The sequence below is a fragment of the Antennarius striatus genome, chromosome 22, assembly GCF_040054535.1.
Source record: "Antennarius striatus isolate MH-2024 chromosome 22, ASM4005453v1, whole genome shotgun sequence".
NCBI classification, from domain to species: domain Eukaryota; kingdom Metazoa; phylum Chordata; class Actinopteri; order Lophiiformes; family Antennariidae; genus Antennarius; species Antennarius striatus.
Window position 1 is genome coordinate 12,347,313 of NC_090797.1, and position 21,059 is coordinate 12,368,371.

Genomic DNA, 21,059 nt, shown 5'->3' on the forward strand with positions numbered 1-21,059 from the left:
TGGTTCAACCCGGGTCTTTTCCAAGTACGGGTGCCTGCAAACGTCAATTCTGTAGCTCTGAACTGTAGGCGCATTATGGCACATTTAAGAATTCTTGAAAAGCACTATGACAAAAAATGAATGAATGAATTTTTATTTATAAAATTTGTTATTTATACTATTCATACACAGGTATGTTATCCTATGAGAACAGATACTACGACAAAGCCTTTTTGTTTTGCAGAAATGTACCCATCCACAGTGAGGACTAAGTCTTCCTGCCGCTAGATGGCGGAAGAACATACATTTATTGTTGCTTGTGCTTCGGTCTGTTGTCGTTCTGATTTCCGTCTGGTACGTCGAGGAGCTAAGGCTACCTTGATTGTGCAGTTTTTATGTAGAAGGCACTTTTATGTAGTTATTATTCACGTACTTCTTGAACCGGTATGTTGAAAACAAATCAGAATAATGTTCATTCTTCTCGTTATTAAGTCTGAAAGGGGAAGTTAGCTTTAAGTAGCTATGTTAGCATTAGCCGACGTTAGCTAAATGAGTAATTAAGCACTGTAAGATAGCTTACTACATATGTAGCGTTTTTGCGTTTAATTTACATGAAGTTTAAAAGATGAAAAGGTTTTCAGCTAGGCCTCTCTAATTAAATTAGCGTCGGTTTGTGTCCACGTGTTGAGAATTGATCCATAAGATCATTAAGACTGTGTCAAATGAAACTTGTAACCGTGTTTGTAGGAAACACAACGGCTGCCGGGCAGCAATGTCGCTATATGATGACCTCGGAGTTGGTGCCAGCGACACCAAGACCGAAGGCTGGTCCAAAAACTTCAAGCTGCTGCAGTCACAGCTAAAGGTGAAGAAGGCGGCTCTTACCCAGGCTAAGGTAAGAATGTACAAGAGTAGCTACAATGGAACTCAGCAGGACATAGACCCCCCCAATCAGCCCAAATATTCCCCTTCAGTTCATTCAAGCCTTATTCAGAATCAACCTCATAGCATTGGTCCTCAAGGACCAGGGTCAGAGAAGAAATTCCGATTTTAAGTTGTATTTATTCAAATCTGCACTGAAATTGTAATGTGTGTACGTGTAGTGATTGTTATTTTGTTTGTAGACCCAGCGGATGAAGCAGACCACTGTCTTAGCTCCAGTCATTGATTTGAAGAGAGGAGGCTCCAGTGATGACAGACAAATCACAGACACTCCTCCACATTCAGCTGTTGGACTCAAGGTCTGTTTGATTGAAAATTTTCATGCTGCTTGAATCTTTTCCTTTGGTAAATCTTGCTGGAAAAAGAATGAAAACATCACTTTTTAAAGTTAAGTATATGCTATTTGTTTGTAGTGACATAGTGGAAATCAATGCACAGTATTAGTATTTGTATAAACATAATTATATCTGCATATAAATAATTTTCTCACTCTTACAATTTGAACTGGTCTATGTATTTTCTTACATCCCTCAGGAATCTGTACCTACTGGTTTCTCCTCTGGTGACGTGCTGATTCCGTTGGCTGATGAGTATGATCCAATGTTCCCCAATGATTATGAGAAGGTGATGAAGCGACACCGGGAAGAACGACAGCGGCAGAGGGAGCAGGAGAGACAGAAGGAGATCGAGGAGAGAGAAAAGTATTGTCATGATCAGTAAAAGATTAACAGCAGCAGGGATTAAGAGGGAACTTAAACCAGGGGTCTAAAATAATAAATGCTGTTAAAAAGCTTGAAATAATTTATTCATCTACAAAACTGATGAACTTATTTCTGAATTTTGCTGAAATGGCGCCTAACCCTGAAACTCTAACCCTAATTCTTATTTATCATGTAATATTATGTATGACAGTATATTACACTGGATGTTTTCAGGAGCACACAACTTTAACTCTTGAACTTGGTGTGTTGCAGGAGGAGAAAAGAAAGACACGATGGTGGAGCTCCCAGTGGTTTCTCTCGTTTCCCCACAGAAGGTGACTCGGATGAAGAGGAAGACTTTGAAAAAGAAAGGAGGAAAAGAAGTAAGTAATTTAGTATTTCATATATGATTACAGTGGGCATTCGTGCATCAACGCTCGCAACTTCACCTCATCGGGGATTTTTGGTAGGTAGTCACGTGTTACCGTATGCCCATTCTGTTGGCTGACGGCATCCGGAAGTGCACTGCGTTCCGTGAATCTTGGACTTACGTGAGACACAAAAGTGCTTTAAACAGTCTATCAGAGTGTGGGAAAAGGTAATACAGACAGAAGGTGGTTTAATATCAGTATGGGGAGGGTTTGTGAACATTTATATTACCGTAAATAATAAGACAAATACAGCGGTACCTCTACTTACAAAATTAATTGGTTGTGGAAGAAATTACGTAAGTAGAAAATCACGTAAGTAGAGATGCGTTTTCCATGTAAATGCCCTAATCCGTTCCAAGCCCACAAAAATTCAGACATAAATGTTTTATAAAGCATAAAAATGCGTCAAAACATGTGACAAATACATGTTATGATTAAATTATTACACAATAAATGAGAGTTGTGCATAACGTAAAAAACAAAGACTAAAGAATAAAAATGATGGTCATTTACCTTTTAACAGCTGTCCTCATTGTTTTTTGCCCTCTTCGGTTCATGCGCTCCAATTCACCATGAACAACAGAGTAAATTCCAGTCCTCCTTTTGAACTTCTCCAACCACCCACGCGATGCCTTCAAACTTTATTTTGTTTTAATAACGTGTCGATTGTAGATTTTTGGCCATATTCTTTGGCGAGATCAACCAAATGCATCCCTTTCTCATGCTCTTCTATTATCTCTTGCTTTGTTTGTACGGACAAAAAAACTCTTTTCTTCGTCTTTTCCTCTTTTCTCCGTCACTTTCTTGGGGTCCATAACGAATACGTACTCAAAAAGTTATTATATTTGCGCAAAAGTATCAGACTACCTCACGGGTCGAGTGCTGAATGCCGAGACACTCCATAAGCACCGTTCTAGCTCCACACAGAGGTGGAGTGGCATCCCTCTTAGCCAATGGGATGCCAGGAAGATACATAATAGGTAATAGCCAAGGGCAGAGCAGCTATGAGAATGTTTCGTTCAGGAAACTGTGAGAGATTCGAGTATCAGCCGATACTGTTTTTACATTACGAAAGTCGAAATTTCTTTCGTAAGTAGAGGTAATATTTTCCTGGTTGAGAAATTTCGTAAGTAGAAAATTTCGTAAGTAGAGGTATCACTGTAGTTTGTCGCTCTGTCGCGGAATTTGTTATTGGCGTGTGGTTCCTGCAACACATGAACGGCGAGGAACAAGAGTGCACTGTGTGTGTGTGTGTGTGTGTATCCAGTATTCACTTTACTCAGAGACCTCCATCGATCATCAGTCCTACTCTGAATCAGGGTTCTTGTATGTGGATTCTCCCTATGAGCTTTACATGCTTCTCTTTGGTCACAAGTGGAGACAAGACATCATACCACCAAGGGATTAAAAGAGAAACAGAAATACACAAAGTATTTTTTGTAATGATTAATAAAATGGAAGCATAAAAATAAATGTATCGTTTGACATATCCATGTGTAAAAATTATGTTTAGTCCAAAACAAAAGCTAAACTTTGTCTTTTTGTCTCACCAGGTATGGGTGGAGCAGCTATTGCACCTCCATCTTCACTTGTAGACAGGGATGGTAAGTGTTATGTCCCTTCGTTTGAAGTGTTTGAATTGGTTTTAATCATCACCATAAGAATGTGTTGAAGAACAACCCCTTTAGGATATTATTCTCTAAAATTATCAACAGGGGGCAGCATTAATTCACTTCTGACAGAATTTATTTACAGGTAGTTTTCAACATACGATCATAATTGGTTCTGAGAGGTTGTTTGTAAGTCATTATAAGTCATTATTTTTATTAAGTTTCAATCTATAATCACCATTTCAGGTCATTTGAATGCCATTACTATTCTAAATACTAAAGCACTATTCCCTAAGACTTACAAGAAAAACAATTACAGGACATAAAGACAACACACAATAAAATAAAATACTGTAGTACCATAATGTCACTTATCTTTAGACCCCACTGGAAAAATTACTGGATTCTCTTCGCCTCTTCTGTGTATGACTCACTCTTGACCCAAACTGCTTGTCTCGGTCACATGACTACTTTCATAAAGGGGCCTCTCCGTCTGGTAACACAGAATACATTATTGTTACATTGAAACTCCCAAGCTAGCAAATCAAACGAGGAACAAATGTCTTTGGAAAGCTTCTTTGTGCAGGATAAAAGAGACAGAACAAATAGTAAAGTATCCAAGATACAAAGCCTGAAGTAATGACATGCTCAGAGAGAAGAACAACACACAACATCAAGAGAGGGAGATGTGTGTTAGAGCTGCGTTAATGCAGGGGTGTTGCTTGGAGGGGTTTTTGACAGAAAGGGTAACTTCAGTAGTCGGATATGGCGGTGTGCGGTTGTTCGTAGCTATGAAGATTCGTAAATTGGATGTTTATATCTTGAGGACTACCTGTGTCTTAACATCAAGAACGTAAAAAATCTGTGAAGGAGTTTCTGCAATCAGAGTAAAGTTTCGTTCTTCATTATTTTCGTTGTTCATTGTGATGTAGTGACATTACAACATTCATTCATTCATCTTCTGCCGCTTCATGTGCCGTAGCGGGTCACGGGGAGCTGGAGCCTACCTCAGTTGGCATAGGGCGTGAGGCGGGGGACACTCCAGGCATGACGCCAGTGCACCACGGGACATTACAACAATAAAAATAAAAACAGCAAATTGAACAGATATAGAAGTGAGAATAGCGCACAGTACAACACATACCTCTGCTCAGGATGAACAGTCTTGCATGTCCTTATAATACTAGTTTGATTACATAAATGATTTGTCATAAATAGTAATGAAAGTTATTGAGTTTATATAGAACTGCTCAATTAAAGTAGAAAAATGATGAACAGTTGTGTTTAAGAAACAGAAAAAAAATTTTTTGGAAAATGCTGTCCAATTCTCCAATTTACTACAAATGTTGGTGGAAATGAACTCAGTAGCTTATAGACGAATAAACAAAGCAGCATCAGCAATGGGAGGAAACATGTCCTCCTTAAGGAAGAACAGTAATAATAGATAATAAAATACATCTTCAATTGAGGACAGTCAGTAATGACAGAGCTGAAAACCAGTCTGGTTGAGCGTCTCAGTGCGTTGTGTCAATGCCAATACAATTTGTTTCTCCACTGTTTTAGGCTCGTCTTCTTTCCCCTATGAGGATGAAGGTCGTCCTGCCAGAGGCTCAAAGGCCGCCATTCCTCCACCTATGTACGACGAGTCGGACCGGCCGCGTTCACCACCAGGGCCAACTAGCTCCTTCTTGGCCAACATGGGGTGGGACACACACGCGCACACACACACACACACACACACACACACACACACACACACACACACAGAGGTTAAATGTGTATCTTCATGTAAAATATGCCTGTGACTTCATTAGCGTACAAAAAAACGTGATATAAGGTTTTTTTGGGAAAAGCTGAGTCAGCAGAACAAAGAACACTGTGGAAGTGATTTAGGTTGAAGTATAATTTATTTACTAATATATAAGAATGTTCAACATCTGCATTTGATAAAAATGTGTGTTGTTTTTTTTGTTTGTTTTTTTGCTGTCACAGCTTTAAATATCTATTGAGCTTGCGAGATTGCCCCCTCCCTTTTTTTTTTTTCAATGGCAGCCAATGACTTAAGTTTTTGTCCTAAGGCTTGTTGTGTTCATCAAATTTGCCGTGTAAGAGTTTTATAATGATTAAAACAAACCTTCAATGATAAATGATGGTACAAAACAAAAACTATAATAATTTGAGGATCTGATTGTTTTTATTGTCTTATCTTCTCCCACAGAGGTACGGTGGCCCACAAGATCATGCAGAAGTATGGATTCAAAGAAGGCCAGGGTCTAGGGAAACATGAGCAGGGCCTCAGCACGGCGCTATCTGTAGAGAAGACCAGCAAGAGAGGGGGAAAGATCATCATAGGTGATGCTGCAGAGAAACGTAAGTCTTCTGTTGGAGTGTCTGTTTATTTATGTGTTTTCCTCTCATTTTCAGTTTTATATACGGCACTCTGTTTAGTTTTTCTTTCTCCACTCCAAATTCCTGCTGCTTTCTTTATTCCCTCAATCCTCTATCCTTAACCAGCTGATTCCCATGTTGTCTCACACGCTCAGTGTCTTTCAGTCGCAAGCACAAGATTTTGTTATCATTTTGTTGTCTTCATTTTCTTGTTTTTAGCAGCTTTCATTATGTTATTGCAGGATAATTTTAATATTTTATTGTGATATTATCTGCATGTGTTTATAATTTTTCATTTTGTTCGTGTGTGTGCCTGTGTGTGTGCCTGTGTGTGTGCGCGTGTGTGTGCGCGTGACTGAGCAGCGGGATCCAGCCAGGCAGGTGTTGCTGAGGCTTCAGGACCAGGCTTTGCAGGTTGGCCTTTCCTTCTACTGGATATTATTTTAGACACGAGAGTCTTTGCGTGTCTGCATGCATTGTATCCATGTTTGTGTTTACATGTCGTCACACATTGTCACCTCACTGAAGTAGCATTGATTTGTCCGTTAAAAACTTAGTTGGACCCACATGTTCCAATTTACCATCGTCTTACTACTCAATGTTTGCCTTATTTCAGTCTTTATGAAAGATGGTCTCTCTTCCTAATTCAGATTTATTAAAGCATTTTCTTACTTCCTACTAGGAGTGTTAACCTTTGGCCACTAGGGGTCATAATTCAACTCGGGGTCATCACTCATCTGTTTTCATCTCATCTACTGTAGATTATTGTTTGTTGGAATTAGCGGCCAGTCATCACAAATTTCTGTAAACAGTCAAGATTACAGTCACACTGAGACGTCCTCTCCCTCCACTCACATGGGAGTAGAGACAGGACGCCAGGTGATTACAACTTCCACTATCACTGGTCTCATTGTCTGAGTTGAGCCAAGAACACTCAGAGAAGTTCTGTGATTTGCAGTTTGCACGTACATGTATGATTGTTCAGTGCTCGTTTTTCTGTCTGGTGAGTTTCCCAGGAATACTAACTGTGGTGTTGGTGCACACGAGTGACCCGTTCTTGTTTTATCAGCTGCGTGTGTGACACAATAAGGCAGTGTTCAAGTGTGACAAAACCAGCCAGACACGACAGACAAAATGAATATCACGGTGGCTCAGCTGTTGAATTAAACATTTCTGAATTGTTTGATTTATCACACACATTCAGTGATACTCACTACAATAGTTGATGTTGACCTGCAGCCTGTGGGCATTCTGAGAGGTGAAAGTGTGTGACCTTTGTTTCCATCCAACCAGCGGACCCATCTAAGAAGTCAGATGCCAACCCGCTCACAGAGATCCTGAAAAACCCAACTAAAGTAGTCCTGCTGCGGGTATGTGTGTGTAAACGTGTGTGTACGTGTGTGTGTGTGTGTGTGTGTGTGTGTGTGTGTGTGTGTGTGTGTGTGTGTGTGCTCCAGCCTAATATTAATGTAATGTAATCAATGATCATCAGAAGTCTTCAGAAATAATGAAATCAGCAATAAAAACAGGATGTGATGATGTGCCAGTGCTGTCAACCTAAACCTGATTAAGTTGAAAGACAAAGACATGACTTTTATCATTCAAGCTGGTAGATTTCTGAATTATAAAACTGGCATAGTGTAATGAACTTTTACCTGGTCGTAATCTGGATAAGACCATGATTTATGGATAAATTTTGTGAATTCATAATTTTTTGCTTCTGTCTCTTCCTAGAGACATGTTTCTGTAAGAGTCTGGATGAGAACATTTTAACTAAACTACTGAGAAAGAAGTTGATGAGGTGCATCTTTAAACATGTTATCTTTATACTATTATAAATTAAACTGAAAGTCAACGAGGAAAAGGAAATTATGACCTTGTGTTAATTTAGTATTTCTACAGAACATAAAAACTAATGGAATCAGGGATATCAAAAATGTATGTGCTTTTTTATCCAAGTATGGGTGTGTGTTTGGGTTTCAGTGGAGTCATCTAAGTTACAACATGTGGCTTCACTCCATAGGACTGATGTCTGTTTGCTTTGTAGAACATGGTGGGCAGAGGAGAGGTGGATGAAGATCTTGAAGGAGAGACGAAAGAAGAGTGTGAGAAGTACGGCAAAGTGGTCAAATGTGTCATTTTTGAGGTGAGAGTCGAGGACCTTAAAGGATGAAGTGAATCATCGTTGAAGGAGGATGATCACAGAAACAATTGTCTCCACAGATTGCAGATGTGCTCGACGATGAAGCTGTCAGGATATTCCTGGAGTTTGAGCGGGTGGAGTCGGCCATCAAAGGTCAGTATTTAGGTGTCAGCTCATATTTCGTCTTATTGACTTGACATGAAAACACTGAAGCTTCCCCAGCAGCAGGTTTGTTTCAACAATAACTCCTGCATCAGGTCATGTCAGCCTGAAAATAGGTTAAATGCCAGCAGAGAAAAAGATCTGGGCTATTTGTTGATGCACCAAACTGAAGCCTGCATGATCAGTGAGATTCAGCCAAAACGTCTTCCACACTTTCACTGTGACTTTATTTTTAAAACAGACTAGCAACTCGTTATATAAGCGACCTTTTTTGGGAGGAGGGGTGATCAACTTCATTTAACTACATTCATTTCTTGCCAGCATTGTATAACTGCTCTAATATTATGGGTCCCATTCTAAATGGGTTGGCCCGGATCAGAAACCTGGCAAGACCCTGTTCCCTGAGGCGTTACATCACTGGCGTCCCAGCAGACACCACAGCTCCCAGAAAGCAGGACACATTCTTAGAATGACAAGAAGAGCTGTAATCATGAAAGTTATGATCTCTTTCAAATGATGATGAAACTTTGTTTCCACAAGGAAAAATGTGTGTCTTCTTTCTAGTGAGGTCGAAGGTCAAGTGGGACCATAGCTGGAAAGAGTTTGAGTCCCAGAGAATGTCACATCTTAGATCGTTATTTGTTCGTGTTAGCAGAGAAGTCAAGATTTTTCAACCAGATGCTGCTACTACTTACTGCATGCATGTCATTTAGGAGGTGAAGAAGTTCATGGCTAAATAATCTCATCAGACTCGTCGATGCATCTTTGCCTTGTACAGTAATTCCTTGTTCCTCGCATAAACTGCGAGGAACGAGTGCTCTTCCGGATACTGTCAGCCAATAGAATGCGCGTACGGTATCACGTGACTACCTACTAAAAATCCGCAATGTAGTGAAGCCATTAATCTTGAAGAGCGAATACGTGAGGGATTACTGTACGTTCAGCATCAGCACTTTGGAAGGGATTTTCTATCAGGACGTCCGTTTTAGTGATCAGGGTCCTGCTGCCAGGTTGGTTTCTCCCTCTGGCCTTTTAATGGTTGACATTTGTGTACCGGTTGTGTGTGTTTATTGTATGTTTGTCCACATGGGTGGTTATCCTGGGAAACAACATTGATCCATTACAGTATTTCTCTTTTACAGAGACGCGTCAGATCCTAAACAGTTACTGTTATTCTTTCTGGGGCTTTTATCACTGACAGCCGTTTGCACCAGTCGTCTGCTTGCCAAAACAGTTTGTTCCACAAATAATTTCTTCTGAGACCAAAGACGCAGTCTGGTTGTCTGAGAATGTTTCCAGAGGATGGAGTTAGTGCAACAGAGAAGTCCAAAGAACAGGAGACTAAGCGTTCAACTCATTACTCCACTGTGTACGATAAAATTGTAGCTAAAGAATACAAAGATTTAAATCTTTTGCACTGGATTTCATTTAGAGATATACTCTGACACAATCTCATATGAGTGCGGTCCAGCTCAGCCTGATTCATTGTTGTTCTGTGATTTGGTGATAGTGATGTTACTTTTGAAAGTTGCTCTGTCCTGCGATGTCCTCTGGTACAGTCTGACGCCTTCTCTGTTCTCTACAGCTGTGGTCGATCTGAACGGACGTTATTTTGGCGGGCGAGTCGTCAAGGCCTGCTTCTACAACCTAGACAAGTTTAGAGTTTTGGACCTCGGTGAGCAGGTCTGACGTTTCTTCGGATGACAAGTGTGATAAACATTGACTGCTGGGGTGTACATAATAAACTTTTTTTTTAATAAATATATAATTCCTGACCAGCAGAGAAGTGTCTGTATGTAGTGATGAGTCCATTGTTAGATATCGTTTTTCTGTAATGGAAAATACCTTTATGTCAAAACAAAATAAAGGATACTAATAAGTTGACACTTTTTTTTTTGTTTCAAGTGTGACAACTTCTATTATTATAGTTAAATTTGATACATTTTGAATCAGAAATGAGCTTGGTCATGCTGACTGGATGCAGTTTGAAGTATTTCATCATGGTTTAAACAGTTTCCTGCTAAATCATGAATAGAACTCAACACATCCTGTCGTGAAGCAGCTCTTCACATCAAAGAACAAACCAGTTTTCCTCAGGAATAGTCTGACATGACTCTGGTTCCTCAGCAGCGCTAACATCTCCCCAGGGCCCCATAGTCCTAACATAGCCCTGATGGATTATGGGAAGCGGACTGGGACGGGGAACACAGCTTCTGGCCGCATTCAGGACTTATGTAAGTTCTGCAAAAAGACCCTGGAGGTTCCAGCGGGAAAACGTCAGAAGGATCCCACCGGTGCAGGTTGAAATCAGATCAGGTTGGACAGAATAACAGAAGTGGAGAGATTTGTGTTGGAGGAGAGAGGGGCAGACTAAACTGCTGCTCAAATAGATGCGCTGCAAAAAATGCATCTAAAAAACATGACTGTACATTTCATCACTCTGTAAACTAGAACAAACCAGCCAATGAGAAACATTTCCATGTGGGGTTGGGGTCAGGGTCGGGATCTGAGTCGGGGTCAGGGTCAGCAGCAGGTTTATTTTGGCTGGCTGCTGTGAGCCCGGTGCATATATGTAGAGGACCTATGGCTGGAGCATGTCCTGAGCGTGCACAGCAGAGCTGAGGATGTGATTGGCTGTCAGAGGTCTATTTCATCCTGACCTACATACCTGTGGGTGTGACTTCAGACAGGTTAAGAGGTCAGCTGCATGCCGCTTGGATTGACCTGATTATGCTGTGTCCCCTCTTTTGTAGACAAGGTTGGTATAATTTTAATCTAACAGTAGATTTAATTAGGTGATTTATTTTGAGTGGGTTCTGCATTCTGTTGTCTCTGGTTACAGTGTTTGGTTCGTGTGTTTGCAAGCCTCTACTATATCTCACTGCACTGACCTGAAAACACTGATGCAGCAATGCAATGCTGTAAAATTGTGAATGTAAACGTGACAACAAGGTCAGAAGTTTTATTAACATGGACTCAAGGAATCAAATTTAAAACTACTTATTCAGCTAAAAAAAGAATTAAAACCAGACTTTATGCTACATTTCAACCTGTCAGTCTGATTTAAAGTAATTTTTTTATATGTTTATACTAACTATAGAACAAGTAAATCTTATATTTTCAATGCGACAGATATTACTAATGAAATTGCAAAAGCTTTGGTTGCATCACAAGTTTTTCTTTCTGTCAGGAACAATAAGAGCAAACTGCAGTCAGTTAAAGGAAGGTGATAATCTGATCGTGGAAAAAAGCCACAAACTGCATCCCTGTCCTTACAAACTTTATCGTACCTCCTTTCTTTTAATAATAATACAAAATTTAGAAAATCTTTTGCTATCAGGACAAACAACTTACAAAAGCTAAGTTTGGTTTCTCAACCACAGTTCCTCTCAATGTTCCTGCTTCAGAAACCAACAGTAGTGACACTTTAAATTCATGGAGGATGATAAATACACATATAACCTAATAACTGCTGTTCTCTGCTGTCTCACCACAAGTTTTTTAACAAGGTACACAATGGAAAACTGAATAATAAACATTAAATAAACAGGATCCCAGCAGTCGTGTCATGCAGTAGGAGGTAATTGGAGAAAGTTCAGAGTTTCCAAGTCAATGGACAAAATAATAGATGTAGACTATAATGAAGTTTTTTATTTACAAGTTTAATGGATCATTGTTCCATTTAATATTTTGTAAGTGTTCTCAGTTTCACACTTCAACCTGCCAGAATAGTGGATTTTTTTTTCTGGGAACCAGCCTAGTCATGCTGATCCAGTTCAACTTGAAAATGAGAAATATTTCATCATGGTGTAAATGCAGCTGTACAGAAAGAAAAAATATGATATATTTGTTTAACTGAACCTAACCAACTTGTATTGCTGACATATGTTTATGTATTAGATTTATTTATAATTTTATTACAAATTCCTGTCGTGGAGCAGCTCAGAAATGTTCTCGGGGAAAGGTTGGAGAGAGTTCAGAGTGTTTTCAAAGGACAAGTCCAGTATGATGTAAAGAGAAGTGCAGTACACAATTCTAAAAAGTTCAGCAGTTGCTGAAGTATTTAAAATGAAAGACAATTGAGACAAAAAGCAAAGAAAAATAAAAGCCATTCCAAAGAAAGTAGGTCCTGCAGTGTCAGGGTTAGGGTCAGGGTAAACCAGATGGTAAACCAGAAGAAACAAGGTCTGTCAGCTATCAAGTAAACTGTGGATTATACAGTAGTATCTAACTGCAGTTCCTTATTGTAATTATCCATTTATCTGTCCTGTCACATTTGCTATCAACATTCTTTTATGATTTTGTGTTTCAACGTGTTTGGACTTCATGACTCAATGGGACAAGCCAGTATTAGGAAGTACTGTAGAGTGAGTTGATGTGAAACATTGCACGTTTTTATTTGTGTTGGAAAGAACACATAAAGTGTGTGTGTGTGTGTGTGTGTGTGTGTGTGTGTGTGTGTGTGTGTGTGTGTGTGTGTATATATATATATAATGTGTGTGTGTGTGTGTGTGTGTGTGTGTGTGTGTGTTAAATCATAATAAAAAGGTGCTCTTTTGTTACAAAAGAGATAAATTAACATATTTAAAATAATAAAAACAACACAATAAGTAGTGAAAAAATGCATTCAAATGATAATCATTGTATAGAATATGTGGACGACGTGTTAATCATGACTTCAGAATGCACATTTCATCACTCTGTAAATCTTTAATAAAACGATTTGCTGCACAGTAAACGGATTCAGCACGATGTAATGAACAGAGTTGGCCACAGGGAGGCGCTGTGACTCGCTATGTTTGTATGTGGCAGCGTATGTCACCCCGTCTGCGCGCGTGAGCGTGTTTCGTCACCGGACTCACGTGGCCTCCCCGCCGGGCGGGGTTATATAGAGGACGCGTGCCGCAACCCGGCAGATTAGCCCGACTCAGCGCGCGTTGAGTCAGTGAGGAGTCTTGGTCGTTCCGCTGAACAGAAGAAGCTCCATCCCGGACGAGCAGCGGCTCTTTGACTCTCATTTCCTCGGATATAAACGGTTCGATTCTCGGTTACTGCGTGGCTCTTCAGGTACTGAGGAATGCCCAGAGAACTGATCCAGAACAAGATCCAAAAGATCTGGATTCCCACCAAAGATGACAAGCCGGCACCCAGAAGAGGTAAAAACCTTATAATGTTTATTTGATATTTATTTATGAGTTTAGTTAGGTATTTACAACATGGTTGTAAGCTCCTTTATCTTTCCTGACTAATTTATGTAAGATAAAAATGGCGTTCGGCACCACCGTTTAATGTATAGCATCACGTTATACCACTTCCATCCCTTCTTCTTCTATAGTTATTGTTTCTATAGGAACTAAACCTCTATATTTTACAGTTACCCTCTAATAATTTAACTCCAGAAATCGGTTTAAGGCGTTTCCACTGCCGCTGTGAAGCGGTGCACCTGTCCTCCACCGGTCCTCTGGTTCACTCCATCGACCGGAGCCTCCATTGCCGCGCGCGAGACGTCAGAGCTCGCGCTATGGTTGCTATGGTTACCAAAGTGCCCCATATCCAGCGCTTGACCGCTTTCACGCTTCTGACGCTTTCCGGTTTCTAATTGGCTGTCCGTAAGCACGTGGGCATGGCGCGACCCAGATGTCTGCGGGTCAGACGGCTGGAGGTCTTTATTTTAGTTAGTGTGCATTTTATTTTAGATTGCATACATAATGTGTGGATACTCTGACGTCACAGAAAAACTAATATAGATTAATTAGACTAATATAGATATAGAAAAAACCTTTTCTTCTAGCTTCTCAGAGGTCTTTATGCTTTAAAGCCCTAACCATGAAATAATTGCCTAATAATTTCAGAAAAGAACATCCAATGGATCCTTTTTACAAATATCCCCACAAAAATTGTATATACTGTATATGACCTTTAATTTTTTATAATTATAGCTAAATCCAAATTTTTTTCCGCATGGAAAAAGCCGATGCATGTGTCTGATTGTATCAGATTTTTGATATAGTACCAAGTATCAAAATCCTGAAAGGCTGAGTGAATCAAATATGATATGTTTGGCTTTAAAGGGATGAATTTTGGAAGATCAGGTGGGGTTTGATAGATGATAGAACTGATTCTTAAGGTAAAAACATCAGATCAACTACGTGATGAAACTGTCAGAGCAGTAAAGGATGTTTCTGGAGGCAGCAGTGTGTCAGGATTCCAGGTACAACGTTGATTTAATGATTAAATCCAGATGGGCTGGAGTGACTGGTGGACGGGCGTTATTTGCCCCGGCTGCTTGTGCCCCTCTCAGGTTACAGAGCACATCGTGTTCACTCGAGATGTTAAATCTGTCCCTGTTGTGAAAAAAAGGCAGTATCACAATAACGCCTTCTCTATTTCACGCCACTTGTAGCATCTGGTGCCCCCCACTTCGTCAACCCCCCCACGGTCATCGTGATGGTGGGTCTTCCTGCTCGGGGCAAGACCTACATGTCCAAGAAGCTAACCCGATACCTCAACTGGATCGGCATGCCCACCAAAGGTGCGTCGTGAACACACACACATTCCTGTTGGTGACTTCCTGTTTGGATTTAGCTCCGTTCACCATCGTCAGGACCGCATTTCATATTTGTTGTTTCTTCTTCTGTGTGTGTGTGTGTGTGTCTGTGTGTGTGTGTAATGTAGTCTTTAATGTTGGAGAGTACCGCAGGGAAGCAGTCAAGAACTACAGCTCCTATGATTTCTTCAAGCCTGACAATGAATGTGCAGTGAAAATCAGGCAGTAAGTTCTGCACAAACACACACGCATTTGGAGCGAATAGTGTTGCCGCGGCGACGCTAAACCTAAATCTCCACTGTCCTCTTTAGACAGTGTGCCTTAGCGGCTTTGAGGGACGTCAAGTCCTATCTGAAGGATGAAGGAGGCCAAATCGCGGTGAGTTTAAACTCCAGAGCTAAGGTGAGATGTGATGATCAGCTGATTTGTTTCTGATGTCCTGCTGTGTTTCTTAAAGGTCTTTGATGCCACAAACACGACAAGAGAGAGGAGAGAGATGATCCTCCAGTTCGGTGCCGAGCACGGCTTCAATGTGAGTGTGATTGTAGGGATCTGATGAGGATGACATCATCGGCGGTACAGCGACTTTGAACCGCTTCTCATTTCTGTTGTAGATCTTCTTCATTGAGTCTGTGTGTGACGACCCCAGTGTGATCGCATCCAACATCATGGTGAGTCACGCTGTAACCACAGTGTGTGCACACACTTATCTGCTATCATGTGTAATATTTGCCATCTGATAATCCTCCCACCTCATCCAGGAAGTGAAGGTGTCCTGTCCGGACTACCGGGACTGTAACAAGACTGAAGCCATGCTGGATTTCCAGAGGAGGATCGATTGTTACAAGACCAGCTACCAACCTCTGGACCCTGATCAGCACGACAAGTAAAGCGTCAGCACTGATGGATCAGGACGTTTATTCACTACCAACACAAACGCTAACAGTAATCCTGTTCGCTCCTCGTCCTCCTCCAGGGATCTGTCCTTCATCAGGGTGATAGACGTGGGCCGGCGTTACCTTGTCAACCGCATCCAGGATCACATCCAGAGCAAGATCGTTTACTACCTGATGAACATCCACGTTCAGCCCCGAACCATCTACCTGTGTCGGCACGGAGAGAGCACCGACAACTTGGAGGGACGTCTGGGCGGCGATGCGGGCCTCTCCCCGCGGGGAAGACAGGTACAGACGCCTCAAACGGAACCGTGAGACGGTGGATGAGATTTTTTTTTAATGCGTTCAGGTGTTGAACGGCGTCTCTTCTTCTTCCTGTAGTTTTCCACCGCTCTGGCTCGGTTTGTGGACGAGCAGCAGCTGAAGGATCTGAAGGTTCTGACCAGCCAGCTGTGTCGCAGCATCCAGACCGCTGAGCACCTGGGGGCCCCGTACGAACAGTGGAAGGCCCTCAACGAGATAGACGCTGTGAGCATGCGCCGTCACACACACACACACACACACACACACACACACACACACACACACACACACACACACACACACACACACACACACACACACACACACACACACACACACACACACTACTATAGTAACTCACTTCACACAGCTGTGCTGTCATTACCAAAACTGAGCTCCGGGGTGTGTTCTTCTAGGGAGTGTGTGAAGAGATGACGTACGATGAGGTGAAGGAGAAATATCCTGAAGAGATTGCTTTGAGAGATGAAGATAAATTCTACTATCGCTACCCTGCTGGCGAGGTGTGTGACATTTCTTTCTATACATTTTAATAAAAACTATTTCAATCATATAACCATAAGTTATTAAAAAAAAAACAGTTCTAGCAAATGTTTAACATTCACGACTGAATGTTAAACTGAATTCACTGAATTCAGTTTAAACTGAATTAGACTGAATTCACGTTTTATTCCCAAATGAATCTCCACATTCCCATGTAGATTGCCGTGGCAACAGATTTTATTTGTTTTGTTGTGAATTATTCTAGGTCAATGTACCAACTTTCAGATTCACATTAACACATCAATTGTAGATCTAATAATTCATCTCAATTCCAGAGGTATTTCATGTAATTACCATGAAAATATTAATTCACCCCACCACCCCCCACCCTCCTGATTGCAGTCCTACCAGGACCTGGTCCAGCGGGTGGAACCGGTCATCATGGAGCTGGAGAGACAAGAGAACGTCCTGGTTATTTGCCACCAAGCCGTCATGCGCTGCCTGCTGGCCTACTTCCTGGACAAAAGTGCAGGTTGGCGCCCCAACTCCCATCAGCCCTCTGTTCCAGTGTCATACTGACTTATAACACCCCAGTCTTATTCACCTGTGTTCACACCTTTGGGCTTTTTGTTCCAGATGAGATGCCGTACCTGAAGTGTCCCCTCCACACCGTGCTGAAGCTGACCCCGGTGGCATACGGCTGCAAGGTGGAGTCCATCTGTCTGAACGTGGAGGCGGTGAACACCCACAGAGACAGACCAGAGGTGATGCTTTTCTTCTTATCGCCGTGGAACTGATGTCAGTTTCACTTTCTCTCCCTGATGTTTGACAGTCGGTTGTTCAGGACAGGAAGTGCAGGTTTATCTCCTGACTAAAGCGTCGTACGTGTGATCTGTCCAACTGTAGGAAGTGAAAAGGGGTCCTGGCACGTTGATCAGGAGGAACAGTGTGACTCCTCTGACCAGCCCTGAGTCCAACATCAAGAAGCCTCGCATCGACGACCTGGACGAGGCTCCCATCCACGAGCTGCCTCCGTCAGTGGCCTCGCTGGCCCTCTGCAGTCCTTCACACCTCCCTCTGGCTCTGACTGGAAAGGTGGGTTTCTCAGAAGCACACTACAGTGTCCATCCACACTCACTGGGATTCAGCTGACCTGATGCAGTGTTTGGACTGAAGTTAGACCCAGCTTTTTATCAAACACAAACACCAGATCCCAGACCAAACATGTCTTTCATTTGTCTCCTCTCCTCTCCTCTCCTGGATGCGCTCTCACTCTCTGTTCCTGTCCTCTTTCACTCTGCTGCCTCACAGCACTGGCTGGGCAAAGTCTGCCTGTAAGTATTCATTCGCTCAGTTCGCTCTTTATCTGAGCCCTCCACACATTTCCTGTCGCTGTGTCTTTGTTTGCACTGCTTACACTTCGTTTCCTGTACTTCCTTAGTAACAGTCCACCGAGAAGTTTGGATGTTGACTTTCTGTTTCAGAACGGTGCTACTGAACAGGAGCGCTGGGAACAGAAACAAACTTTATCTGTTTGCATTCCTGTGATTCCTTCCTGCTGTCGTCTTTATTGTCGTCAGCCCTTTAAGTTTCTGTATTCTGAGTCATGCTGACCATCCTGTTCTTTGTGTTTTGGCTTATTTTTGGCTTAAAGACGAACCATCCTCCAGTATCTCAAAGTGGTTTCACTCGTAGTCTTTCAAAGGTAAACACATTGTAGAGGCTTTGCAGTAAATTCATAGATTTCCTGGCAGTCAGTAGAGCACAAACCGCTGCCGAGGCCCGTATGTTCTCACCTGGCCTTTGCTTCGCCCCTCCACAAAGTGTAGTGGAAAGAATGTTTGTGTAGCGATGGGAAAATCGCTCTATCTGGCAAATATAAATAAAGAGTAAAATTCATTCCAAAATTACAGTATTTTCCACACTGTAAGGCGCACCTTCACTGTTTTCATATATAAGGCGCACTGGATTATAAAGCGCACTGTCGGTTTTTGAGAAAATTAAAGGCTAAGGTGCGCCTTATAGTGCAGAAAATACTGTAGTCTATTTATCTGGATCTAAAAAGATTTATTTAGTTTCGATGAGCTCATTTGGGTCGTAATGCTAAGTTAGTTCGCTTCTTGCACTAGTTTTGTGTTAAATGTGTGGACAAGCAAACACTGACGACTCATCGACATGCTAACAAGCATACAGGATTTAACAGACGTAATTAAAATGAAATTATTTCGGGCAGATAGATGTACACACCGAGCGTGAAAGCGTCACTAACTACATTAAGGTAAATTGTGTGTCTGCGCTGGTTTAGCTGCTGCAGTGGAAAACGGTGGCTGAGTGTGGATCTTGTCAGCTTCTTTCATAATCACCTAGGGATTAACCCCGCAGGTACGCACCGTCAGCCACGGCAACCTATTCACGCTCTCATGAACTCATCTGGCGTTGTTCTCACCATCTAAAAATATGTTGGCAGAAATCAGTGCCTGAAAAAACACCGCTGATGTAAGCTTTGGTTTCCTGTGAGATCATTCGTTAACGTTGGGCTGTTTTTTCTGTGTGTGTTTCGACAGAACCTGAGCAGAAAATCTTCCGGCCGCCACGAAGTCCTGCAGCCCTGCCAGTGAAATTACACCAAAGGGTCACCATCTCACCAACAAATACACACTGAAAACTGAAGAGGGAAGCTTTTATTTAAAAATAATCAACATTTCTCAAGTCCGTCAGATCGAGTAGATACAGAATGTTGCACCATCGTTTTCAACTGTTATTGTCTCAAGATGATTATTTATGTTCTAACATATTTATTTCAAAATAAGAGTCACAGTCGGATATTTATTCTCCACTCTGATGGATTTTCTCTGAGAGATCAACTTTCTTCTGGTTTATATTCGGTGAGACTCATACCTCCATAAAACTTTCACTCCATTATTTTTTCATTTTGTTGTTTCACATAAAGATTTAGTATTAAGTTTACATCGTAAACTCTTTAGCTCTTCTCTGGAAGCACTGTTCTTTTTTTTTTTCAGATGCATTTTTTTTAAGCGTCGTGATTTCATTTACTGACAAGCTCCAAAATCAGCTATTATTTTGCACACTGGGGCTACATTTGTACTATTGTTTGTTTGTTTATTTGTTTGTTTTTCACGTCATGTTACTTCACAGTAAAGGGGATGATTTTGCCGTAGAGTGCCTGTAGGGCTTGATTTCCAAGCCTGATCCAGCTCCTTGTTCCATTTCTCTTTTAATTGATTGCTCAAAGGAGAGGCACCACATTTCACTCCACATATTATGACAGTATTTTCCGCACTATAAGGCGCACTGGATTATAAGGCGCACCTTCAATGAATGGCCTATTTTAAAAAAAATGTTCATATATAAGGTGTACTGGATTATAAGGGGCGCTGTTGGTTTTTGAGAAAATTAAAGGCTTTTAGTTGCGCCTTATAATGCGGAAAATACTGTATTTAAATGATTTTCTATTCACACTTTGAATATTTATTTTAATTATATTTAGGTTTCACGATTATTTCCCTCTAAGGGGAAACTTAATTTCCACGTTTATCTTTCTTGATTCAGTTTTGCTGTCAATGTTTGCTACGCACAAATTTAAGCACTTGTATTTTTATGACAACAACGCGTGCTGTTAATAATATCTTTGTAAATGTCAGTGTACATATAACAGGAGATGACTTGAAGATGGAGACTTTTAATCAAACTGTGTTTCAGTGTTTTTGTACTGACGTCTTGGGACTGAATGGAAGCATGATTAATCGAGATAAAAGTTGTTGCTTACCTCTCAGTGAAACTTTCACATATTTGCTTGAGATACTCGGACGGTGTTTTTTGTAAAAACTGTTTTATTATAATATTTATTTTTATGTAGTCATGGATGATTGCTCGGATCAAATGCACTTTGTTTTAATCAAAGTTCTATGCATGAGAGGATGATATGTTCTACAGTTGATTCTCATTTGCTGGACCAATAAATGAACTTGAGGAAACTACGCAGGTCGTTGTTTGCTTTTGTCATCACGTCTAGTCTTTGTGTTTCCATTTGTGGAGCTGCTATCTGCAGTGAACACACCTCGCTTCACCATCTCATTCATAAAAACTGTTAGTCACACTTAGAAACATGCTGACCATTCCGGATGTGAAGTTGCGTCACACACACATACACACCCACTTCAACAACAATGACAACAGAATCAGGTTATTATTATAGTAGCCTTTCAGGATGGCTCAGGTGAAATGACTCGACTTAAACATTTTGTATTTAAAATAACACAATCATGCAGATGTGGATAAACTGCTAAATGTTTTTCTTGCATAAAGATCCATGCATTTTATTCTCTGCTTACACAAGAATTTATCTTGTCTCACTTCCATGTCTTCTATTTGCATTTTGATTCACTACTTAGAACCTTCTTCAGATCCAACAGGGGCAAAAATGTAAATTCTTGCC

General features: G+C 41.1%; 2 protein-coding genes across 5 annotated transcripts; both read left to right on the plus strand.

Moving 5' to 3' along the window:
- Positions 1-301: 301 nt before the first annotated feature.
- rbm17 (RNA binding motif protein 17) lies at positions 302-10,240 on the plus strand. 2 transcript variants are annotated; one of them, XM_068306930.1, is made up of 13 exons: positions 302-423; positions 727-874; positions 1,104-1,220; positions 1,456-1,622; positions 1,896-2,005; positions 3,607-3,657; positions 5,227-5,365; positions 5,882-6,033; positions 6,415-6,465; positions 7,345-7,421; positions 8,099-8,197; positions 8,275-8,347; positions 9,942-10,240. In XM_068306930.1, exons 2-13 carry the CDS (start codon positions 752-754, stop codon positions 10,043-10,045), a joined length of 1,263 nt encoding a protein of 420 aa, XP_068163031.1. In that variant the 5' UTR covers positions 302-423; positions 727-751; the 3' UTR covers positions 10,046-10,240. The 2 variants fall into 2 exon arrangements, with proteins under 2 accessions (XP_068163031.1, XP_068163032.1); XM_068306931.1 differs by having other exon boundaries at positions 308-333.
- A 3,023-nt stretch (positions 10,241-13,263) lies between these two features.
- Positions 13,264-20,616, plus strand: pfkfb3 (6-phosphofructo-2-kinase/fructose-2,6-biphosphatase 3). 3 transcript variants are annotated; one of them, XM_068306818.1, is made up of 16 exons: positions 13,264-13,512; positions 14,760-14,888; positions 15,032-15,128; positions 15,215-15,281; positions 15,361-15,435; positions 15,518-15,574; positions 15,665-15,789; positions 15,880-16,087; positions 16,181-16,327; positions 16,519-16,623; positions 17,006-17,135; positions 17,240-17,367; positions 17,510-17,698; positions 17,915-17,937; positions 18,258-18,308; positions 19,168-20,616. In XM_068306818.1, the coding sequence occupies exons 1-16, from the start codon at positions 13,434-13,436 to the stop codon at positions 19,172-19,174; spliced, it is 1,617 nt and encodes a 538-aa protein (XP_068162919.1). In that variant the 5' UTR covers positions 13,264-13,433; the 3' UTR covers positions 19,175-20,616. The 3 variants fall into 3 exon arrangements, with proteins under 3 accessions (XP_068162919.1, XP_068162921.1, XP_068162920.1); XM_068306820.1 differs by lacking the exon at positions 18,258-18,308; XM_068306819.1 differs by lacking the exons at positions 17,915-17,937; positions 18,258-18,308 and having other exon boundaries at positions 19,168-20,615.
- Positions 20,617-21,059: the final 443 nt, after the last annotated feature.